This window comes from Crotalus tigris, unplaced genomic scaffold (genome assembly GCF_016545835.1).
Source record: "Crotalus tigris isolate CLP2741 ecotype Arizona unplaced genomic scaffold, ASM1654583v1 scf7180000024473.799607, whole genome shotgun sequence".
Classification (NCBI taxonomy): domain Eukaryota; kingdom Metazoa; phylum Chordata; class Lepidosauria; order Squamata; family Viperidae; genus Crotalus; species Crotalus tigris.
In genome coordinates this window covers 85,617-106,400 of record NW_024100644.1, presented here as the reverse complement: position 1 = coordinate 106,400, position 20,784 = coordinate 85,617, and the positions used below count along the sequence as shown (strand labels likewise).

The 20,784-nt window shown below is 40.2% G+C and overlaps 3 gene segments (V, D, J or C); all 3 read right to left on the bottom strand.

Moving 5' to 3' along the window:
• Window positions 1-1,356: 1,356 nt before the first annotated feature.
• On the bottom strand, window positions 1,357-1,898 carry LOC120303576. The segment is given in 2 exon segments: window positions 1,357-1,724; window positions 1,832-1,898. Coding segments are annotated over 2 exon segments (414 nt in total).
• A 9,139-nt stretch (window positions 1,899-11,037) lies between these two features.
• On the bottom strand, window positions 11,038-11,588 carry LOC120303575. The segment is given in 2 exon segments: window positions 11,038-11,405; window positions 11,504-11,588. Coding segments are annotated over 2 exon segments (414 nt in total).
• A 3,305-nt stretch (window positions 11,589-14,893) lies between these two features.
• Window positions 14,894-15,443, bottom strand: LOC120303574. The segment is given in 2 exon segments: window positions 14,894-15,261; window positions 15,362-15,443. Coding segments are annotated over 2 exon segments (414 nt in total).
• Window positions 15,444-20,784: the final 5,341 nt, after the last annotated feature.

Genomic DNA, 20,784 nt, shown 5'->3' with positions numbered 1-20,784 from the left:
TAACCAAGTCATATCCTCAACTTCAACTATTGTGTAACAACAGACCTTGACCTCATATCATGAATGGTGCATGTCCACACTGCCTCTACTATACAATGATATTCGCTTTAGTGAGCAACTTGTGTAGCTGTGGATCAGGTGAAATCCCTTCTAGCTGAATTCAGTTTGGAATGAATTCATAGACAAGACCTAGTTATTTTCTTTGAATTGATACAAAAGATGTTTGATGAGATGGTCTTCCTGAATTGGTTTTGATTTTCAATCTACACTAGAGTCCTGAGAATTCTATATTCTTCTGTCCAAGTTTTAGGAAAGCCTTATCTTTCTGGCTTGAGGAATATTGATAGATTAATATTTTTTCCCCATAATGGTCAGTATAAATATATCTATTTAGAAACTAGTCTTGGAAACTTCAATTATATGAAGGTGTTCTTGCCTTATAAACTGAGCACCAATGGGTACAAACCATTTAATGAAATAACACAGATCCATTGAGGTATAGACAACATTGCCTCTCTTCATGGCCAAAAAATGGAAGTGGCTGAAAGTTCAGGTGTAGGGAGACTTGAAGACCATGAATGGAGACACTGAGAATGGCTACTGATGCTGTCTCTACAAACTCTTTCCTTCCCTTCTCATCACAATATTGCCTTATAAAATCATCTGTGTTCAGTTTTTAAAATGATGCTCATTTACCAAAAAAAGTTAATTGGCCGAAGATTAATTTTATGACTTGCTATGGACAGGGATATCAATTGATCATGCTTGCCTTTATATTCCCTATCATCAATAACAGCTGCCAGTCAAACAGCAGCATCAAGCATAAAGTAGGGAGAAGTCAAAATGGAAGGAGAGAGAAGAGAAGAGAAGAGAAGAGAAGAGAAGAGAAGAGAAGAGAAGAACACTTTTGTGTCAGCCTAGATGTACATACCTGAGAAATGGGACCCACAACATAGCCTATTGGGCAGCAGTTTTGCCAATTCCTGAACTGGAACAGCATACTGATTACTGACCTCTCATTTGGAGTAGTTCAATGCATTCTACATGGAGCTGCCCATGAAGACCATCTGGAAAGCAGAGTTATGTGTGCATGTCTTTAGGCCCACTTAACACTGCTAGCATTGGCTTCCAATAGCCTCCTGTTTTGATTCAAGGTGCTGGTTATCACCTTTAAAGACTTACATGTCATAGAAAGGGGCAACTTGAGGGAGTACTTTATTCCAAGAACACCTGCCTGCCCCATTTGCTCCCATAGTAAAGGCATACTTCAAATTTCCCCTTTTAAAATTTCACACATAGCTGGCAGAGCATGGAAAGCAATCTAGTTGCCAGCTGCCATTCACAAACAACAAATGACTAAGGGTTCATTTTGAGGAAGAGAAGTTTTAGGCTGCTTGAACAAAGCATTTCTTTCACTGTGTCTCTTGCACAGTAATAAGTGCCGGTATCCTCAGGCTTTAAACCAGTCAATTGAAGGAACACCTGGTTTTTGGATGTATCCCTTGTGATGGTAATCCGATTCTGGAGAACACTGTTATAGTCAGTGCTTCCACCAGCCCAGATAGCACCATTCCATTCCAATGCCTTTCCTGGGGGCTGACGGATCCAGGACACTGCATAGCTTGTGATGGCAAATCCAGAGACTGTACAAGTCAGCCGTAGAGTATCTCCTGGCTTCTTAAGGCCATCACCAGACTCAGTAAGTGTAATCTGTGATGAAATACCTGTATTCAGAAATATGGAAAGAACAAAAAGAGAAAATGGGTATGAGGAAATGTAGAAAAAAGACTACTTGCTATCTTTAAAAAAATGTGGGTTTTTTTCCCCTTACATGCAGGAAAGACCATTAAGAAAGAAATCAAGATATGTAGCTCCATGATTAAAGTACGGAATTCACTCTCTCCACCTGAAACTGATCTGAACTATATTCTCAATTACTGCCTTTAAGAAAAAGCCACACCAGGAATATTTGCATAAAATCACAGATGGTACAAATATAACCAAGTCACATCCTCAACTTCAACTATTGTGTAACAACAGACCTTGAGCTCATATCAGGAATGGTTCATATCCACACTGCCTCTACTGTACATTGATATTCACTTTAGTGAGCAACTTATGTAGCTGTGGATGAGGTGAAATCCCTTCTAGCTGAATTCAGTTCGGAATGAATTCATAGACAAGACCAAGTTACTTTCTTTGAATTGATACATCAGGTGTTTGATGAGATGGTCTTCCTGAATTGGTTTTGATTTCCAATCTAGACTAGAGTCCTGAGAATTCTTTATTCTTCCATCCAAGTTTTAGGAAAGCCTTATCTTCCTGGCTTGAGGAATATCGATAGATTAATACATTTATTTTTCCCATAATGGTCAGTATAAATATATCTATTTAGAAAACTGTTCTTAGAAACTTTAATTATATGAAGGTGTTCTTGCTTTATAAACTGAGCACCAATGGGTATAAACCATTTAATGAAATAACACAGATCCATTGAGGTATAGACAACATTGCCTTTCTTCAGGGCCAAAGAATGGAAGTAGGTGAAAATTCAGGTATGGGGAGACTTAAAGAACATGAATGGAGAAACTGAGAATGGTTACTGATGTGTCACTATAAACTCTTCCCTTCGCTTCTCTTCCCATCACAATATTTTGTTATAAATCCATCTGTCTTCTGTTTTTAAAAGGATGCTCATTTAATAAAAAAATTAATTGGGAGAAGATTAATGTTATGGCTTGCTATGGACAGGGATATCACTTGATTCTGCTTGTCTTTATATCCCCCATCATCAACAACAGCTGCCAGTCAAACAGCAGCATCCAGCATGAAGTGGGGAGAAGGGAATTCAAAATGGAAGGAGAAAGAAGAGAAGAGAAGAGAAGAGAAGAGAAGAGAAGAATGGATGTGTAAGGACCCACCCCACTTTGCATCTTAAGAAGACAGAACTCTTGGAATAATTTTTCCAACAGGAATCCTTTATTAAGAGAAAATGGTTGCAGGCATGCTAGGCAGGACTTGGGGTTCAAGCTCTCCCATTCAAGGTTTTAAGGGGTTCCCCAGTAGTCCCACCCAATCAACCCCCCTTCCAGTGATAGTTTCAAGTATCACAATTCCACCCCCTTTCTTCTTTCTTCCATCTGGATGGAGACTTCAGATAATTACATGAAAGGCAAATACCCTTCTTTGGTATGCTAACGCTTTGAGGTTACAATAAACACACATTCAGCATTCAGCTCTTTGAAGTGTACTGAAGAAAGTGAGGGCCATAAAGCCCCTTTGTTCTCCCCCTTCTCTCCCTCTTATGGCAGAATCCAGAGAAGGCAGAATTGGGATTTTCTATATTTGATAATTAAAGATGAAATATAATTGGATTCTGACATCCGGCCCCTCTTAAAAATAAGAGAGATCCACTTGAAAGAAAACACAAGTATAAAATTTAGTCAGGCTTGTTAGGATACTCTGTGTGAAACTTCTTCAATAGCTTCGGGACTCTGACATGACGTTTATGGACCCACTCATTTTGTGAGGGAGGGAGGTGTTTCCAGGCAACTAGGTACTGAGTTGCTCCATGATATCTCCTAGAATCAAGGATTTCCTTTATTTCGAAGTGTTGTTCACCCTCCACCATGAGTGGAGGTGGTGTGGGGGGGGATTTTTGGCCGTAGATGTGACTGATGCTCTCTTTTCAGCAAGCTGCAATGAAAAATTGGGTGTATTTGCCTGAGATTTTTGGGTAATTCTAATTCTACTGTTACTGGATTTATGATTCTTTTAATTGGAAAAGGGCCTATATATTTTGGTCCAAGTTTTTTACAGGGCTGTAGGGACTTTAGGTATTTTGTAGATAAGTACACCATCTCTCCTATAATGAATGGTGTAGGCTCAACCCTTTTTTTATCGGCTTGTGTTTTGTATGCCTGCCTAGCTTCATCTAGTGCTTTTCTGACTATTGGCCAGGTGTTTTGTAATTTCTCCATCCATTCTTTCAGCGAAGGGATTGTTGGTTCATTTGGGGTTAATTCTGGCATGGGGTTGAAACTTTGACTGTTGGCTATTTGAAAAGGAGTGTAGCCTGTGCTGGAATGGGCTACATTATTGTAGGCAACTTCTGCAAAAGGAAGTAAGTCCGTCCAATCACTCTGTTGGAAATTTAAAAAGCATCTCAAATATTGCTCAAGTACTGAATGGCACCGTTCCGTTTGTCCATCTGTCTGAGGGTGATGGCTAGATGTCAGTCCCTGAGTGGTCCCTAAGAGAGATAAAAATTCCTTCCAAAATGCAGACATAAATTGCACTCCCCTATCAGAGATGATGCGTTGGGGTGCCCCGTGCAATCTGTAAATGTGCTGGATGAAAAGTCTTGCTAAGGCCTTTGCAGTGGGAATCTTGTGGCAAGGGATAAAGTGCACCTGTTTGGAAAACAAGTCCGTGACTGTCCAGATAACAGTATTCCCATTGCTTTCTGGCAATTCCACTATAAAATCCATGGCTATTTCCCTCCAGGGGGCTGAGGGACGTGCCACTGGTTGTAATAGCCCTGGCGATTTCCCTTGCAACCTCTTTGCTGATGCACAGGTTGGGCAGCTGGCAACATAACTTTCTATGTCCTTTTTTATTGATGGCCACCAAAATTGCCGTTTAATTAAGTGTAAAGTTTTTACAAATCCAAAATGCCCTGCTGATTTTGTGTCATGGCAAAGGTGCATGAAAGTTAGTCTTTGAGTTGTTGGTATATATAACTTTCCCCCTACCCAAGGCAACCCGTCTCTCATTGTGCACACGTTTGTTTTTCTGGAACCATTCATCTGTTTTCAAACTTTTTCTGAATTCAATCCCAGTTTGGCTGTCCAGTTGTGGTTTTATTTTGGCTTGGGTTCTTGTGGTTACTGGTGCTGCCAGTTGTGACTCTGCCATTATTGGTCTAGAGTCTGTGGTTCGTGCGCTGTTATATTGGGCATGCGAGATAGTGCATCTGCCAGGAAGTTCTTTCTTCCTGGTAAATGTTTGAGCTTAAATTGGAATTGGTGAAAATGCTGGGACCAGCGGGCTTGTTTGGGATTGAGTTTCCTGGAAGTTTTCAGGGCTTCTAAATTTTTGTGATCAGTCCACACCTGGAAGGGGATTTTGTTGCCTTCCAGGAACTGTCACCACGTGAGTAATGCCCAACGTATCCCATAAGCCTCCTTCTCCCATACGGGCCAGCGCTGTTCTGTTTCCGTGAGTTTCTTGGATGTATATGCACAGGGTTGCAATACTGCATCATCATTTTCTTGTAATAGCACAGCCCCCACTGCCACATCACTTGCATCTGCCTGTATTATGAAGGGCTTGTCCATGTCTGGGTGCCTTAGTACTGGTTCGGCAGAAAAAAGTCTCTTTAGTCTCTCAAACGCTGCTTGGCACTCCATTGTCCATGTTAGTGGCTGGCTAGGTTTTACTGAGGATGTTCCCTTCGTTTTTAGTAAGTTAGTGAGGGGCAAGGCTATCTGTGCAAATGAGGGGATGAATTGGCGGTAAAAATTTGCAAAGCCCAGGAAACTTTGTAGTTGCTTTCTTGTGCGGGGTGGTGCCCAATTCTAGTACTGCTTTGACCTTCTCTGGGTCCATTTCAATGCCCTGTGGGGATATGCGATAGCCTAGGTAGTCTATCCTTTCCTGGTGGAATTCGCATTTTGAGAGTTTGGCATATAGGTGAGCGGCTCGCAGCTTCTTTAAAACCGCTCTGACAAGTTTGACGTGTTCTTCTTTTGTTTCAGTAAAGATAAGAATGTCGTCCAAGTAAACAAGGACCCCCTTAAACAGGTGCTCCCTTAGAACGTCATTGATTAATTGCATAAAGACTGCAGGGCCCCCTTGTAATCCAAATGGCAAGACTTTGAATTGATAGCACCCCATGGGGCAGTTAAATGCAGTCTTCCATTCGTCCCCTTCCTTGATTCTCACGCGATAGTAAGCTTCCCTTAAGTCTAGTTTAGAAAAAATTTTCCCTTTCGATAGGTGTGACAGCATGTCTTTCATGAGGGGCAGCGGGTATAGGTTGCTTTCACTGATTGTATTCAGGGCCCTATAATCCACGCATAAACGTAAAGAGCCATCCTTCTTCTCTCTAAAAAGGACCGGGGCAGCCACTTTAGGCTTGGCTGGCTCAATGAAACCTCTCTCCAGGTTTTTTTTTATAAATCTTTCCATTTCCTCCTTCTCCTTTGGGCTCATGGAGTATAATCTGGGCTTCGGGAGTTTTGCCCCAGGCTTGAATTCAATGGTACAGTCTGTGGGTCGGTGGGGGGGGAAGCTCATTCGCCCTCTCCTCACTGAAGACTTCAGCAAGGTCCCTATATTCCTCTGGTATTTCTGTTAATCTTTTTTCCTCTCCTATGGATGCTTTTTCTATTCTTGATTCTGGTAGCCTCCCTTGGGGTTTTAAGTCCATAGGGTCCCCCTTCGGGAATTTGATTTCTGTCGTCCTCCAGTTTACCCAGGGGTTCCATTTTTTCAACCATTCCATCCCTAGAATCATTGGGCATTCCATACCTGGGGTCACCACAAACGTTAAGTCCTCTTCATGGTTGCCCAGGGAGAGGTGTATTGGCAGAGTGGCTAGGGTAGCTGGCACCCCCCCTGCTATGGATCCATCTAGCTGGCCAAATGAGATTGGTTGTTCCAGTCTCCTGGATGGGATGCCCAGATTCCCCACTAGTGTTGGGCTAATGAGGCAGCGGGTGCAGCCAGAGTCTATTAAGGCTTTCACCTTCACAGCTTCGGGCATGGGGGGGATTAATATAGTCACTGTTTTGAAGATGGGTGTGATGCATCCACTTACCAGGGGTTCGCCCTTCCGAGCTGTCATCTGAGGCATCCACCGGCCCTGTGGTGTAGGCTGGAGTTCTTTCCCCTTGGTGAGCAGAGGTGGGGGTTTCTGCAATTTCCATCATTCTCATGGCTGTTTCTTTTGGCTTAGCTGAATACTTTCCGGGTTTGTTGATTGGGGATCTGTCTGGGTTGTGCTGGGGGGCCTTTGAGCGGCATTCTACAGCTCGATGCCCTTCTCTTCCGCACTTGAAACACCCCATTTGCTTCTTGGCTGTGTCCGATGATTTCACCGGTTGGTGTGTCAGCTCAGGCGGGGGGCGGCTCCATTGTTTTCCTCGGTGGTGCCTCTTCAATATGTCGATCTCTGCTTCCTCTGCCAAGACGTACCATTCCTCAAGTCGATGTGGGTCCCCTCGGGGCAGGCAAGCATCATATAGATCATAGTTTAGTCCGTCTTTTTAATGGCCAAGGAGGATGTCCTCTGGCCAATTCAGTTTGCTGGCAATGGCCCGGAATTCTTGTGTATACTCAGCCACTGGGCGTTTGCCTTGCCTCATCGTTGTTATTCTTTCACGGGCTTTGCGATCAGCCAGGAGGTCTTCAAATCGTCTTCTCAAAGAGGACATGAAATGGTTGAAGTTACTGAGTTCTGGGGCATTGGAGTCATGCAAGTTCACTACCCAATCCGCAGCTGGTCCATCCAGGGCAGATTGCACGATCCGGATGCGGGCTTTGTCGCTGGGAATGTCCTGCCCATATTCCTCCATGTAGCTGAGGACTTGGGTTAGGAAAAACCCCAAGCGTGTTGGCTCCCCTTTGAATTTCACCTCCAACGGTGGACATCTTGGAATGGATCGGTGCCTCCGTTGTGGGTGGTAGTGTCTTCCGTCCAGATTGCCATCTGTGGTCCGGTAGGGGGTGGGGGCTCCTGGATCAGTAGATGTCCCTGGGGTTGCAGGTTCCACGTCCCCCTCGGTGTCTCTCCCTTTGTGGCTCCAGGAACTGGGGCGGCCGTAGGGCTCAGTATTCTCCTCTCCTAGGGAGCTGAGAGTTCTCTTCATCAGGTCAATAGCTTTCTCTAGGATCCAGTCTGAGTACGGTGCCCAGCTTCCTCCCTCTTCACTTGCGTGCAGGGATTTCTCCATCTCCTGCTTCCATTCTGGTTGCTTGGTCCCCGTCTCAGGGTCACCTTTCTTGATTCCTTTCTCTACTCACTTTTCTTTCCAACGCCCATCGACCAGCGAGGCTTGTGGTCCTGTGTCTCCACCACTTCTTCTCCTGAGGAATCTGGCCTCTCGGATCCCAACATCTGGCAAGGTTCCAACTGGGTCAGCGGCTCTCTTTCCAGGGAGTTTTCCCCCTCTCTTGCTCCATTGTCTGACATGGTAAATTTTTGCAAAATCCCCTGGCAAGGGTCTCCCTTCCAGGTGGATTAATTTTGCAAGTCCTGTCTAATGTAAGGACCCACCCCACTTTGCATCTTAAGAAGACAGAACTCTTGGAATAATTCTTCCAACAGGAATCCTTTATTAAGAGAAAATGGTTGCAGGCATGCTAGACAGGACTTGGGGTCAAGCTCTCCCATTCAAGGTTTTAAGGGGTTCCCCAGTAGTCCCACCCAATCAACCCCCCTTCCAGTGATAGTTTCAAGTATCACAATTCCACCCCCTTTCTTCTTTCTTCCATCTGGATGGAGACTTCAGATAACTACATGAAAGGCAAATACCCTCCTTTGGTATGCTAACGCTTTGAGGTTACAATAAACACACATTCAGCATTCAGCTCTTTGAAGTGTACTGAAAGAAGTGAGGGCCATAAAGCCCCTTTGTTCTCCCCCTTCTCTCCCTCTTATGGCAGAATCCAGAGAAGGCAGAATTGGGAGTTTCTATATTTGATAATTAAAGATGAAATATAATTGGATTCTGACAGGATGAATACTTTTGTATCAGTCTAGATGTACATACCTGAGAGATCGACCCACAACATAGCCTGACTTCCTATCCTAGTTGGCCAGGTGGAGGAATTGGGGCTGTATGCTATTACCTTATTCTATGCGCTAAAAAAAGAGTTGGAAGTGAATGTTTTTTTTTTCTTTTTCATCCTTTCCTGTAAACTTTTTTTTCCTATTTTTCTTTTGTATCCTTACTTTCCCTTTATTTTTTTGTACTTTATATTTTGATAAGCTAATAACAAATTAAAATTAGAGGATGTCCTTTGGACCTTTTTAGAATAGAATAGAGAGGTCGAAAGAACATCTTCCACTTTTAATTTTTATTAGTTTATCAAAATACAAAGTACAAAAAAATAAAAATAAAGGGAAAGACCTCTTACAAGAGCAGCTATCTCAACAAATGACTTTGGGTGACTTTATGAAAAATATCAGTACAATGCAATTTTTTGTAAAATAATAATAATAGCAATAAACCCATAAAAATATACAAAACAAACAGCAAAGAATGGCAACCAGGAGTAAATTCATCAATAACACATACATAGAACTCATAAACTTAACCACCTCCCAATCCCTGTGACTAAGAGGATTCTCAGGAGAATTCATGCTGGCTGGAGAATTCGGGGAATTGAAGTCAAGAAATCTTAAATTTAAAATATGTGGAATGAATAAACAATCAATCACTGACTTTTAGCTCTGAGGACACTCCTGCTAGACAGCTGCTCCAGATGGTAAGTGAATGTTTCCTTCTCTATTTTTTTTCTTCCTTTGTGGTTTCTTCTATTTTTGGATTCTGAACTTTTTTTTTCCTGAATAAAAGCATGATGGAACAACAGCTCCACCTCCAGGAACATCCTTCTAAGATTTAGTGGAGGAAAGAGTTTTTGCAAGAGTTAAGGTACAATTTTCATTGTTGTGTATCTCCAGGGCAATAATAGACATCCAGTGTCTTCTGTCCTTAGATTGATCTTTTGCAGATAGAATTGAGAGTTGCTTTTGAAGGCAGAGAATCTCCCTCAGATGGCTGGAGAATAGTGGTTGATTATTTCTGTTGAATAGTGAGCCAACCATTCCGGACCCTTCCTTGGAAACTGCTTGATCCAAAGCAGGCCATACTTATTTACGTCAAATCCTTTTATAGAACAGGTGAGTCTTGTGGATTCTCCTGCTCTTTTTTGTTCTGGACCTGACTGAGTGAGAGTGATTTGTGAATCCCCATCTGGAAAGGAAAGAGGTAGATAGATTACTTTAATGAAGGATCAAAACCAGTAGGATCAAGTGATATCCCTGTCTACAGCAATCTTCTCACAATTTAACTCCTTATTAAAGAACTATTTTTTATTTTTAAAAAGTCAGAAAGATTTACATGGTGGTGTTGTGACGAACAATAACATGTTGAAGAGCCATAGCATTGTGGTAAATGGAAAACTTAATAAATCTGTGATGACTAACATAGTCCTTTTTCCTTTTCTCCTTTTTCCTTTTTTTTACACTTTTATTGGTTTTTTCATACAATTCAGTAGTCCTTGGTGAGATCATCTGCCTGTACAGAGTGAGGCATCATCAATATGGAGATGGTACCCAGAGACACAGTATATCTCTGCCCCCAACATCCAAGTGAAGCTGTTGAGGTTCTGTTTAAGGGCTGTGAAGAACTGGAGGGGGTAGAACAGGTTGTAGCTCAATGCTGGAAAAACTGAATCATTCTGGCATCTGGCTATTGGATCTCATAAACCGAGTCTTTCCATTTTTGATCTTGGATAGAGTAGCATTACCCTGTTTGGACTTGGTGAACAATCTGAGATTCAGAATTCAGCTTCTGCTTGAAGAACATTCCACAGCTATAATCATGGGGGCCTTTGTCTATTGGGCAGCATTTTTGCCAATTCCCAAACTGGAACAGCATACTGATTACTGACCTCTCACTTGGAGTAGTTCAATGCATTCTACATGGAGCTGCCCTTGAAGACCATCTGGCAACCAGAGTTATGTGTGCATGTCTTTAGGCCCATTTAACACTGCTAGTTTGTGAGTTGCTTTGGCTTCCAATAGGCTCCTGTTTTGATTCAAGGTGCTGGTTATCACTTTTGAAGCCTTACATGTCATAGAAAGGGGCAACTTGAGGGACCACTTTATTCCAAGAACATCTGCCTGCCCCACTTGCTCCCATAGTAAAGGCATGCTCCAAATTTCCCCTTTTAAACTTTCACACATAGCTGGCAGAGCATGGAAAGCAATCTAGTTGCCAGCTGCCATTCAAAAACCACAAATGACTAAGGGTTCATTTTGAGGAAGAAAAGTTTTAGGCTGCTTGAGCAAAGCATTTCTTTCACTGTGTCTCTTGCACAGTAATAAGTGCCGGTGTCCTCAGGCTTTAAACCAGTCAATTGAAGGAACACCTGGTTTTTGGATGTATCCCTTGTGATGCTGATCCGATTCTGGAGAGCACTGTTATACTGAGTGCTTCCACTAGCCCAGATAATACCATTCCATTCCAATGCCTTTCTTGGGGGCTGACGGATCCAGTGCACTCCATAGCTTGTGATGGCAAATCCAGAGACTGTACAAGTCAGCCGTAGAGTATCTCCTGGCTTCTTAAGGCCATCACCAGACTCAGTAAGGGTAACCTGTGATGAAATACCTGTATTCAAGAATATAGAAAGGAAAAAAAATGGGTATGAGGAAATGTAGAAAAAAGACCACTTGCTATTTTAAAAAATGTGGGTTTTTTTCTCTTACATGCAGGAAAGACCATTAAGAAAGAAATCAAGATAAAAAACTCCATGATTGAGGTACGGAATTCACTTTCTCCACTTGAAACTGATCTGAACTATATTCTAAATTACCGCCTTTAAGAAAAAGCCACACCAGGAATATTTGCATGAAATCACAGATCGTACAAATATAACCAAGTCACATCCTCAGCTTCAACTATTGTGTAACAACAGACCTTGAGCTCATATCAGGAATGGTGCATTGCCACACTGCCTCAACTGTACATTGATATTTACTTTAGTGTGAAACTTATGTAGCTGTGGATTACGTGAAATCCCTTCTAGCTGAATTCAGTTTGGAATGAATTCATAGACAAGACCATGTTGTTTTCTTTGAATTGATACAGAAGGTGTTTGATGAGATGGTCTTCCTGAATTGGTTTTGATTTCCAATCTAGACTAGAGTCCTGAGAATTCTATATTCTTCCATCCAAGTTTTAGGAAAGCCTTATCTTCCTGGCTTAAGGAATATTGATATATTAATAAATTTATTTTTCCCATAATGGTCAGTATAAATATATCTATTTAGAAAACTGGTCTTAGAAACTTCAATTATATGAAGGTGTTCTTGCCTTATAAACTGAGCACCAAAGGGTATAAACCATTTTATGAAATAACACAGATCCATTGAGGTATAGACAACATTGCCTCTCTTCAGGGCCAAAAAAATGGAAGTGGCTGAAGGTTCAGATGTGGAGATACTTGGAGACCATGAATGGAGACACGGAGAATGGCTACTGATGCTGTCACTATAAACTCTTCCCTTCCCTTCCCATCACAATATTGCCTTATAAATCCATCTGTCTTCTGTTTTTAAAATGATGCTCATTTAACAAAAAGGTTAATTGGGGGAAGAGTAATTTTATGTCTTGCTATGGACAGGGATATCATTTGATCCTCATTGCCTTTATATCCCCCATCATGAACAGTAGCTGCCAGTCAAACAGCAGCATCAAGCATGAAGTACAGAGAAGAAAAATCAAAATGGAAGGAGAGAGAAGAGAAGAGAAGAGAAAAGAAAAGAAGAGAAAAGAAGGGGAGGGGAGGGGAGGGGAGGGAAGAGAAGGGAAAAAGTGATGAACACTTTTGTATCAGCCTAGATGTACATATATGAGAGATGGGACCCACAACATAGCCTGACTTCCTATCCTAGTGGGCCAGGTGGAGGAATTAGGGATATATGTTATTACCTTATTCTACTGCACTAAAAAAAGAGTTGAAAGTGATTTTTTTTTCTTTTTTCCCCTTTCCTGTACACTTTTTTTCCTTTTTCTCTTTTTTATCTTTACCTTTATTTTTTTTTCTACTTTATATTTTGATAAGCTAATAAAAAATTAACAGTAGAGGATGTCCTTTGGACCTCGTTAGAATAGAATAGAGAGGTCTAAAGAACATCTTCCACTTTTAATTTTTTATTAGTTTATCAAAATACAAAGTACAAAAAAAGGGAAAGACCTCTTACAAGAGTAGCTATCAGAAGAAATGACTTTGGGTAACTTTATGAAAAATATCAGTACAATGCAATTTTTTGTAAAATATTAATAATAGTAATAAACCCATAAAAATGTACAAAACAAACTGCAAAGAATGGCAACCAGGAGTAAATTTATCAATAACACATACATAGAACTCATAAGCTTAACCACCTCCCAATCCCCGCGACTAAGAAGATTCTCAGGAGAATTCATGCTGGCTGGAGAATTCAGGGAATTGAAATCAAGACATCTTAAGTTTAAAATATGTGGAATGAATAAAGAATCAATCAATGTCTTTCAGCTCTGAGGACACTCCTGCTAGACAGCTGCTCCAGATGATAAGTGAATGTTTCCTTCTCTATTTTTCTTCTTCCTTTGTGGTTTCTTCTATTTTTGGATTCTGAACTTTTTTCTTTCCTGAATAAAAGCATGATGGAAAAACAGCGCCACGTCCAGGAACATCCTTCTAAGATTTAGTGGAGGAAAGAGTTTTTGCAAGAGTTAAGGTAAGATTTTCATTGTTGTGTATCTCCAGGGCAATAATAGACATCTGGTGTCTTCTGTCCTTAGATGGGTATTTTGCAGATAGAATTGAGAGTTGCTTTTGAAGGCAGAGAATCTCCCTCGGATGGCTGGAGAATAGTGGTTGATTGTTTCTGTTGAATAGTGAGCCAACCATTTCGGACCCTTCCTTGGAAACTGCTTGATCCAAAGCACGCCATAGTTATTTATGTCAAAATCTTTTATAGAAGAGGTGAGTCTTGTGGATTCTTCTGCTCTTTTTCGTTCTGGACCTGACTGAGTGAGAGTGACTTGTGAATCCCCATCTGGAAAGCAAAGAGGCAGATAGATTACTTTAATGAAGGATCAAAACAAGTAGGATCAAGTGATATCCCTGTCTAAAGCAATCTTCTCACAATTTAACTCCTTATTAAAGAACTATTTTTTATTTTTAAAAAAGTCAGAAAGATTTACATGGTGGTGTTGTGATGAACAATAACATGTTGAAGAGCCATAGCAGTGTGGTAAATGGAAAACTTAATAAATCTGTGATGACTAACATAGTCCTTTTTCCTTTTCTTCTTTTTCCTTTTTTTTACAGTTTATTGGTATTTTCATACATTTCAGCAGTACTTGGTAAGATCATCTGCATGTACAGAGTGAGGCATCATCAATATGGAGATGGTACCCAGAGACACAGTATATCTCTGCCCCCAACATCCAAGTGAAGCTGTTGAGGTTCTGTTCTAGGGCTGTGAGGATCTGGAGGGGGTAGAACAGGTTGCAGCTTAACACTGAAAAAACTGAATCATTCTGGCATCTGGCTATCCGATCTAATAAACAGAGTCTTTCCATTCTTGATCTTGGATAGAGTAGCATTATCCTGTTTGGACTTGGTGAACAATCTGAGGTTCTGAACTCAGCTTCTGCTTGAAGAACATTTAACAGCTATGATCATGTGGGCCTTTGCCTATTGGGCAGCAGTTTTGCCAATTCCCGAACTGTAACAGCATACTGATTACTGACCTCTCACTTGGAGTACTTCAATGCATTCTACATGGAGCTGCCCTAGAAGACCATCTGGAACCAGAGTTATGTGTGCATGTCTTTAGGCCCACTTAACACTGCTAGTTTATGAGTTGCATTGGCTTCCAATAGGCTCCTGTTATGATTCAAGGTGCTGGTTATCACCTTTGAAGCCTTACATGTCATAGAAAGGGGCAACTTGAGGAACCACTTTATTCCAAGAACATCTGCCTGCTCCACTTGCTCCCGTAGTAAAGGCATGCTCCAAATTTCTTCTTTTAAACTTTCACACATAGCTGGCAGAGCATGGAAAGAAATCTAATTGCCAGCTGCCATTCAAAAGCAACAAATGACTAAAGGTTCATTTTGAGGAAGAGAAGTTTTAGGCTGCTTGAGCAAAGCATTTCTTTTACTGTGTCTCTTGCACAGTAATAAGTGCCGGTGTCCTCAGGCTTTAAACCAGTCAGTTGAAGGAAAACCTGGTTTTTGGATGTATCCCTTCTGATGGTGATCCTATTCTGGAGAGCACTGTTATAGTCAGTTCTTCCATCATTCCAGATAGCACCATTCCATTCCAATGCCTTTCCAGGGGGCTGACGGATCCAGTGCACTCCATAGCTTGTGATGGCAAATCCAGAGACTGTACAAGTCAGCCGTAGAGTATCTCCTGGCTTCTTAAGGCCATCACCAGACTCAGTAAGGGTAATCTGTGATGAAATACCTGCATTCAAGAATATAGAAAAAACAAAAAAAATGGGTATGAGGAAATGTAGAAAAAAGACCACTTGCTATTTTAAAAAATGTGGGTTTTTTTCTCTTACATGCAGGAAAGACCATTAAGAAAGAAATCAAGATAAAAAGCTCCATGATTGAGGTACGGAATTCACTCTCTCCACTTGAAACTGATCTGAACTATATTCTAAATTACCGCCTTTAAGAAAAAGCCACACCAGGAATATTTGCATGAAATCACAGATCGTACAAATATAACCAAGTCACATCCTCAGCTTCAACTATTGTGTAACAACAGACCTTGAGCTCATATCAGGAATGGTGCATGTCCACATTGCATCTACTGTACATTGATATTCACTTTAGTGAGCAACTTATGTAGCTATGGATTACGTGAAATCCCTTCTAGCTGAATTCAGTTTGGAATGAATTCATAGACAAGACCATGTTGTTTTCTTTGAATTGATACAGAAGGTTTTTGATGAGATGGTCTTCCTGAATTGGTTTTGATTTCCAATCTAGACTAGAGTCCTGAGAATTCTATATTCTTCCCTCCAAGTTTTAGGAAAGCCTTATATTCCCGGCTTAAGGAATATTGATATATTAATAAATATATTTTTCCCTATAATGGTCAATATAAATATATCTATTTAGAAAACTGGTCTTAGAAACTTCAATTATATGAAGGTGTTCTTGCCTTATAAACTGAACACCAAAGGGTATAAACCATTTAATGAAATAACACAGATCCATTGAGGTATAGACAACATTGCCTCTCTTCAGGACCAAAGAATGCAAGTGGCTGAAGGTTCAGGTGTGGGGAGACACTGAGAATGGCTACTGATGTGTCACTATAAACTCTTCCCTTCACTTCCCATCACAATATTGCCTTATAAAATCATCTACCTTCTTTTTTTAAAATGATGCTCATTTAACAAAAAAGTTAATTGGCAGAAGATTAATTTAATGGCTTGCTATGGACACGGATATCACTTGATTCTGCTTGCCTTTATATCCCCTATCATCAGCAAAAGCTGCCAGTCAAACTGCAGTATCAAGCATAAAGTAGGGAGAAGTCAAAATGGAAGGAGAGAGAAGAGAAGAGAAGAGAAGAGAAGAAAAGAGAAGAGAAAAGAAGAGAAAAGAAGAGAAAAGAAGAGAAAAGAATAGAAAAGAATGGGAAGGGGGAGAGAAGGGAAGGGAAAAAGAGATGAACACTTTTGTGTCAGCCTAGATGTACATACCTGAGAGATGGGACCAACAACACAGCCTGATTTCCTATCCTAGTGGGCCAGATGGAGGAATTGGGGCTGAATGTTATTACCTTATTCTACTGCTCTAAAAAAAGAGTTGAAAGTGAATGTTTTTTTTTTCTTTTTTCCCCCTTTCCTGTACACTTTTTTTTTCCTATTTCTCTTTTTTATCCTCACTTTACCTTTATTTATTTTTTTTGTACTTTATATTTTGATAAGCTAATAAAAAATTAACAGTAGAAGTTGTTCTTTGGACCTCTTTAGAATAGAATAGAGAGGTCTAAAGAACATCTTTCACTTTTAATTTTTTATTAGTTATCAAAATACAAAGTACAAAAAAAAAATAAAATAAAGGGGAAGAACTCTTAAAAGAGTAACTATCACAAGAAATTACTTTTGGGTGACTTTATGAAAAATATCAGTACAAAGCATTTTTTTCTAAAATAATAATAATAGCAATAAACTCATAAAATATACAAAACAAACTGCAAAAAATGGCAACCAGGAGTAAATTCATCAATAACACATACATAGAACTCATAAGCTTAACCACCTCCCAATTCCCATGACTAAGAAGATTCCCAGGAGAATTCATGCTGGCTCGAGAATCTGGGGAATTGAAGTCAAGACATCTTAAGTTTAAAATATGTGGAATGAATAAACAATCAAGCAATGTCTTTCAGCTCTGAGGACACTTCTGCTAGACAGCTGCTCCAGATTGTAAGTGAATGTTTCCTTCTCTATTTTTGTTCTTCCTTTGTGGTTTCTTCTATTTTTGGATTCTGAACATTGTTGTTTTTTTTCCTGAATAAAAGCATGATGGAACAACAGCTCCACCTCCAGGAACATCCTTCTAAGATTTAATGGAGGAAAGAGTTTTTGCAAGAGTTAATGTAAGATTTTCAGTGTTGTGTATCTCCAGGGCAATAATAGATATCTGGTGTCTTCTGTCCTTAGATCATTCATTTGCAGATAGAATTGAGAGTTGCTTTTGAAGGCAGAGAATCTCCCTCGGATGGCTGGAGAATAGTGGTTGATTGTTTCTGTTGAATAGTGAGCCAACCATTTCGGACCCTTCCTTGGAAACTGCTTGATCCAAAGCACGCCATAGTTATTTATGTCAAACCCTTTTATAGAACAGGTGAGTCTTGTGGATTCTCCTGCTCTTTTTCGTTCTGGACCTGACTGAGTGAGAGTGATTTGTGAATCCCCATCTGGAAAGGAAAGGGGCAGATAGATTACTTTAATGAAGGATCAAAACCAGTAGGATCAAGCGATATCCCTGTCTAAAGCAATCTTCTCACAATTTAACTCCTTGTTAAAGAACTATTTTTTATTTTAAAAAAAGTCAGAAAGATTTACATGGTGGTGTTGTAACGAACAATAACATGTTGAAGAGCCATAGCAGTGTGGTAAATGGAAAACTTAATAAATCTGTGATGACTAACATAGTCCTTTTCTCCTTTTCTCCTTTTTCCTTTTTTTTACAGTTTATTGGTTTTTTCATACATTTCAGTAGTACTTGGTAAGAACATCTGCATGTACAGAGTGAGGCATCATCAATATGGAGATGGTACCCAGAGACACAATATATCTCTGCCCCCATCCATCCAAGTAAAGCTGTTGAGGTTCTGTTCTAGGGCTGTGAGGATCTGGAGGGGGTAGAACAGGTTGCAGCTTAACACTGAAAAAACTGAATCATTCTGGCATCTGGCTATCCGATCTAATAAACAGAGTCTTTCCATTCTTGATCTTGGATAGAGTAGCATTATCCTGTTTGGACTTGGTGAACAATCTGAGGTTCTGAACTCAGCTTCTGCTTGAAGAACATTCAACAGCTATGATCATGGGGGCCTTTGCCTATTGGGCAGCAGTTTTGCCAATTCCCGAACTGTAACAGCATACTGATTACTGACCTCTCACTTGGAGTACTTCAATTCATTCTACATGGAGCTGCCCTAGAAGACCATCTGGAACCAGAGTTATGTGTGCATGTCTTTAGGCCCACTTAACACTGCTAGTTTATGAGTTGCATTGGCTTTCAATAGGCTCCTGTTATGATTCAAGGTGCTGGTTATCACCTTTGAAGCCTTACATGTCATAGAAAGGGGCAACTTGAGGAACCACTTTATTCCAAGAACATCTGCCTGCTCCACTTGCTCCCGTAGTAAAGGCATGCTCCAAATTTCTTCTTTTAAACTTTCACACATAGCTGGCAGAGCATGGAAAGAAATCTAATTGCCAGCTGCCATTCAAAAGCAACAAATGACTAAGGGTTCATTTTGAGGAAGAGAAGTTTTAGGCTGCTTGAGCAAAGCATTTCTTTCACTGTGTCTCTTGCACAGTAATAAGTGCCGGTGTCCTCAGTCTTTAAAACAGTCAGTTGAAGGAAAACCTGGTTTTTGTGTACCCACCTTGTGAATGGTGATACCTCTTCTGAGAACACTGTTATATTCAGTGCTTCATCTATTCCAGATAATACCATTCCATTCCAATGCCTTTCCAGGGGGCTGACGATCCAGTGCACTCCATAGCTTTGATGGGCAAATTCCAGAGACTGTTACAAGTCAGCCGTAGATCATCTCCTGGGCTTCTTAGGCCATCAACCAGACTCAGTAAGGGTAATCTGTGAGAAATATACCTGGCATTCAAGATATAGAAAGGAAAAAAAATGGGTATGAGGGAACTTTAGAAAAAAGACCACTTCTGCTATTATTAAAAAATGGGGTTTTTTTTGTTGTCTTACATGCGAAACATTAAGAAAGAAATCAAGATAAAAAGCTCCATGATTGAGGTACGGAATTCACTCTCTCCACTTGAAACTGATCTGAACTATATTCTAAATTACCGCCTTTAAGAAAAAGCTACACCAGGCATATTTGCATGAAATCACATATCGTACAAATATAACCAAGTCACATCCTCAGCTTCAACTATTGTGTAACAACAGACCTTGAGCTCATATCAGGAATGGTGCATGTCCACATTGCATCTACTGTACATTGATATTCACTTTAGTGAGCAACTTATGTAGCTATGGATTACGTGAAATCCCTTCTAGCTGAATTCAGTTTGGAATGAATTCATAGACAAGACCATGTTGTTTTCTTTGAATTGATACAGAAGGTTTTTGATGAGATGGTCTTCCTGAATTGGTTTTGATTTCCAATCTAGACTAGAGTCCTGAGAATTCTATATTCTTTCATCCAAGTTTTAGGAAAGCCTTATCTTCCCGGCTTAAGGAATATTGATATATTAATAAATATATTTTTCCCCATAATGGTCAATATAAATATATCTATTTAGAAAACTGTTCTTAGAAACTTCAATTATATGAAGGTGTTCTTGCCTTATAAACTGAACACCAAAGGGTATAAACCATTTAATGAAATAACACAGATCCATTGAGGTATAGACAACATTGCCTCTCTTCAGGACCAAAGAATGCAAGTGGCTGAAGGTTCAGGTGTGGGGAGACACTGAGAATGGCTACTGATGTGTCACTATAAACCCTTCCCTTCACTTCCCATCACAATATTGCCTTATAAAATCATCTACCTTCTTTTTTAAAAATGATGCTCATTTAACAAAAAAGTTAATTGGCAGAAGATTAATTTAATGGCTTGCTATGGACACGGATATCACTTGATTCTGCTTGCCTTTATATCCCCTATCATCAGCAAAAGCTGCCAGTCAAACTGCAGCATCAAGCATAAAGTAGGGAGAAGTCAAAATGGAAGGAAAGAGAAGAGAAGAGAAGAAAAGAAAAGAAAAGAGAAAAGAAGAGAAAAAAAGAGAAAAGAAGGGGAGGGGAGAGAAGGGAAGGGAAAAAGAGATGAACACTTTTGTGTCAGCCTAGATGTACATACCTGAGAGATGGGACCAACAACACAGCCTGATTTCCTATCCTAGTGGGCCAGGTGGAGGAATTGGGGCTGAATGTTATTACCTTATTCTACTGCTCTAAAATAAGAGTTGAAAGTGAATGTTTTTTTTTTCTTTTTTCCCCCTTTCCTGTACACATTTTTTTTCCTATTTCTCTTTTTTATCCTCACTTTACCTTTATTTATTTTTTTTGTACTTTATATTTTGATAAGCTAATAAAAAATTAACAGTAGAAGTTGTTCTTTGGACCTCTTTAGAATAGAATAGAGAGGTCTAAAGAACATCTTTCACTTTTAATTTTTTATTAGTTATCAAAATACAAAGTACAAAAAAAAATAAAATAAAGGGGAAGAACTCTTAAAAGAGTAACTATC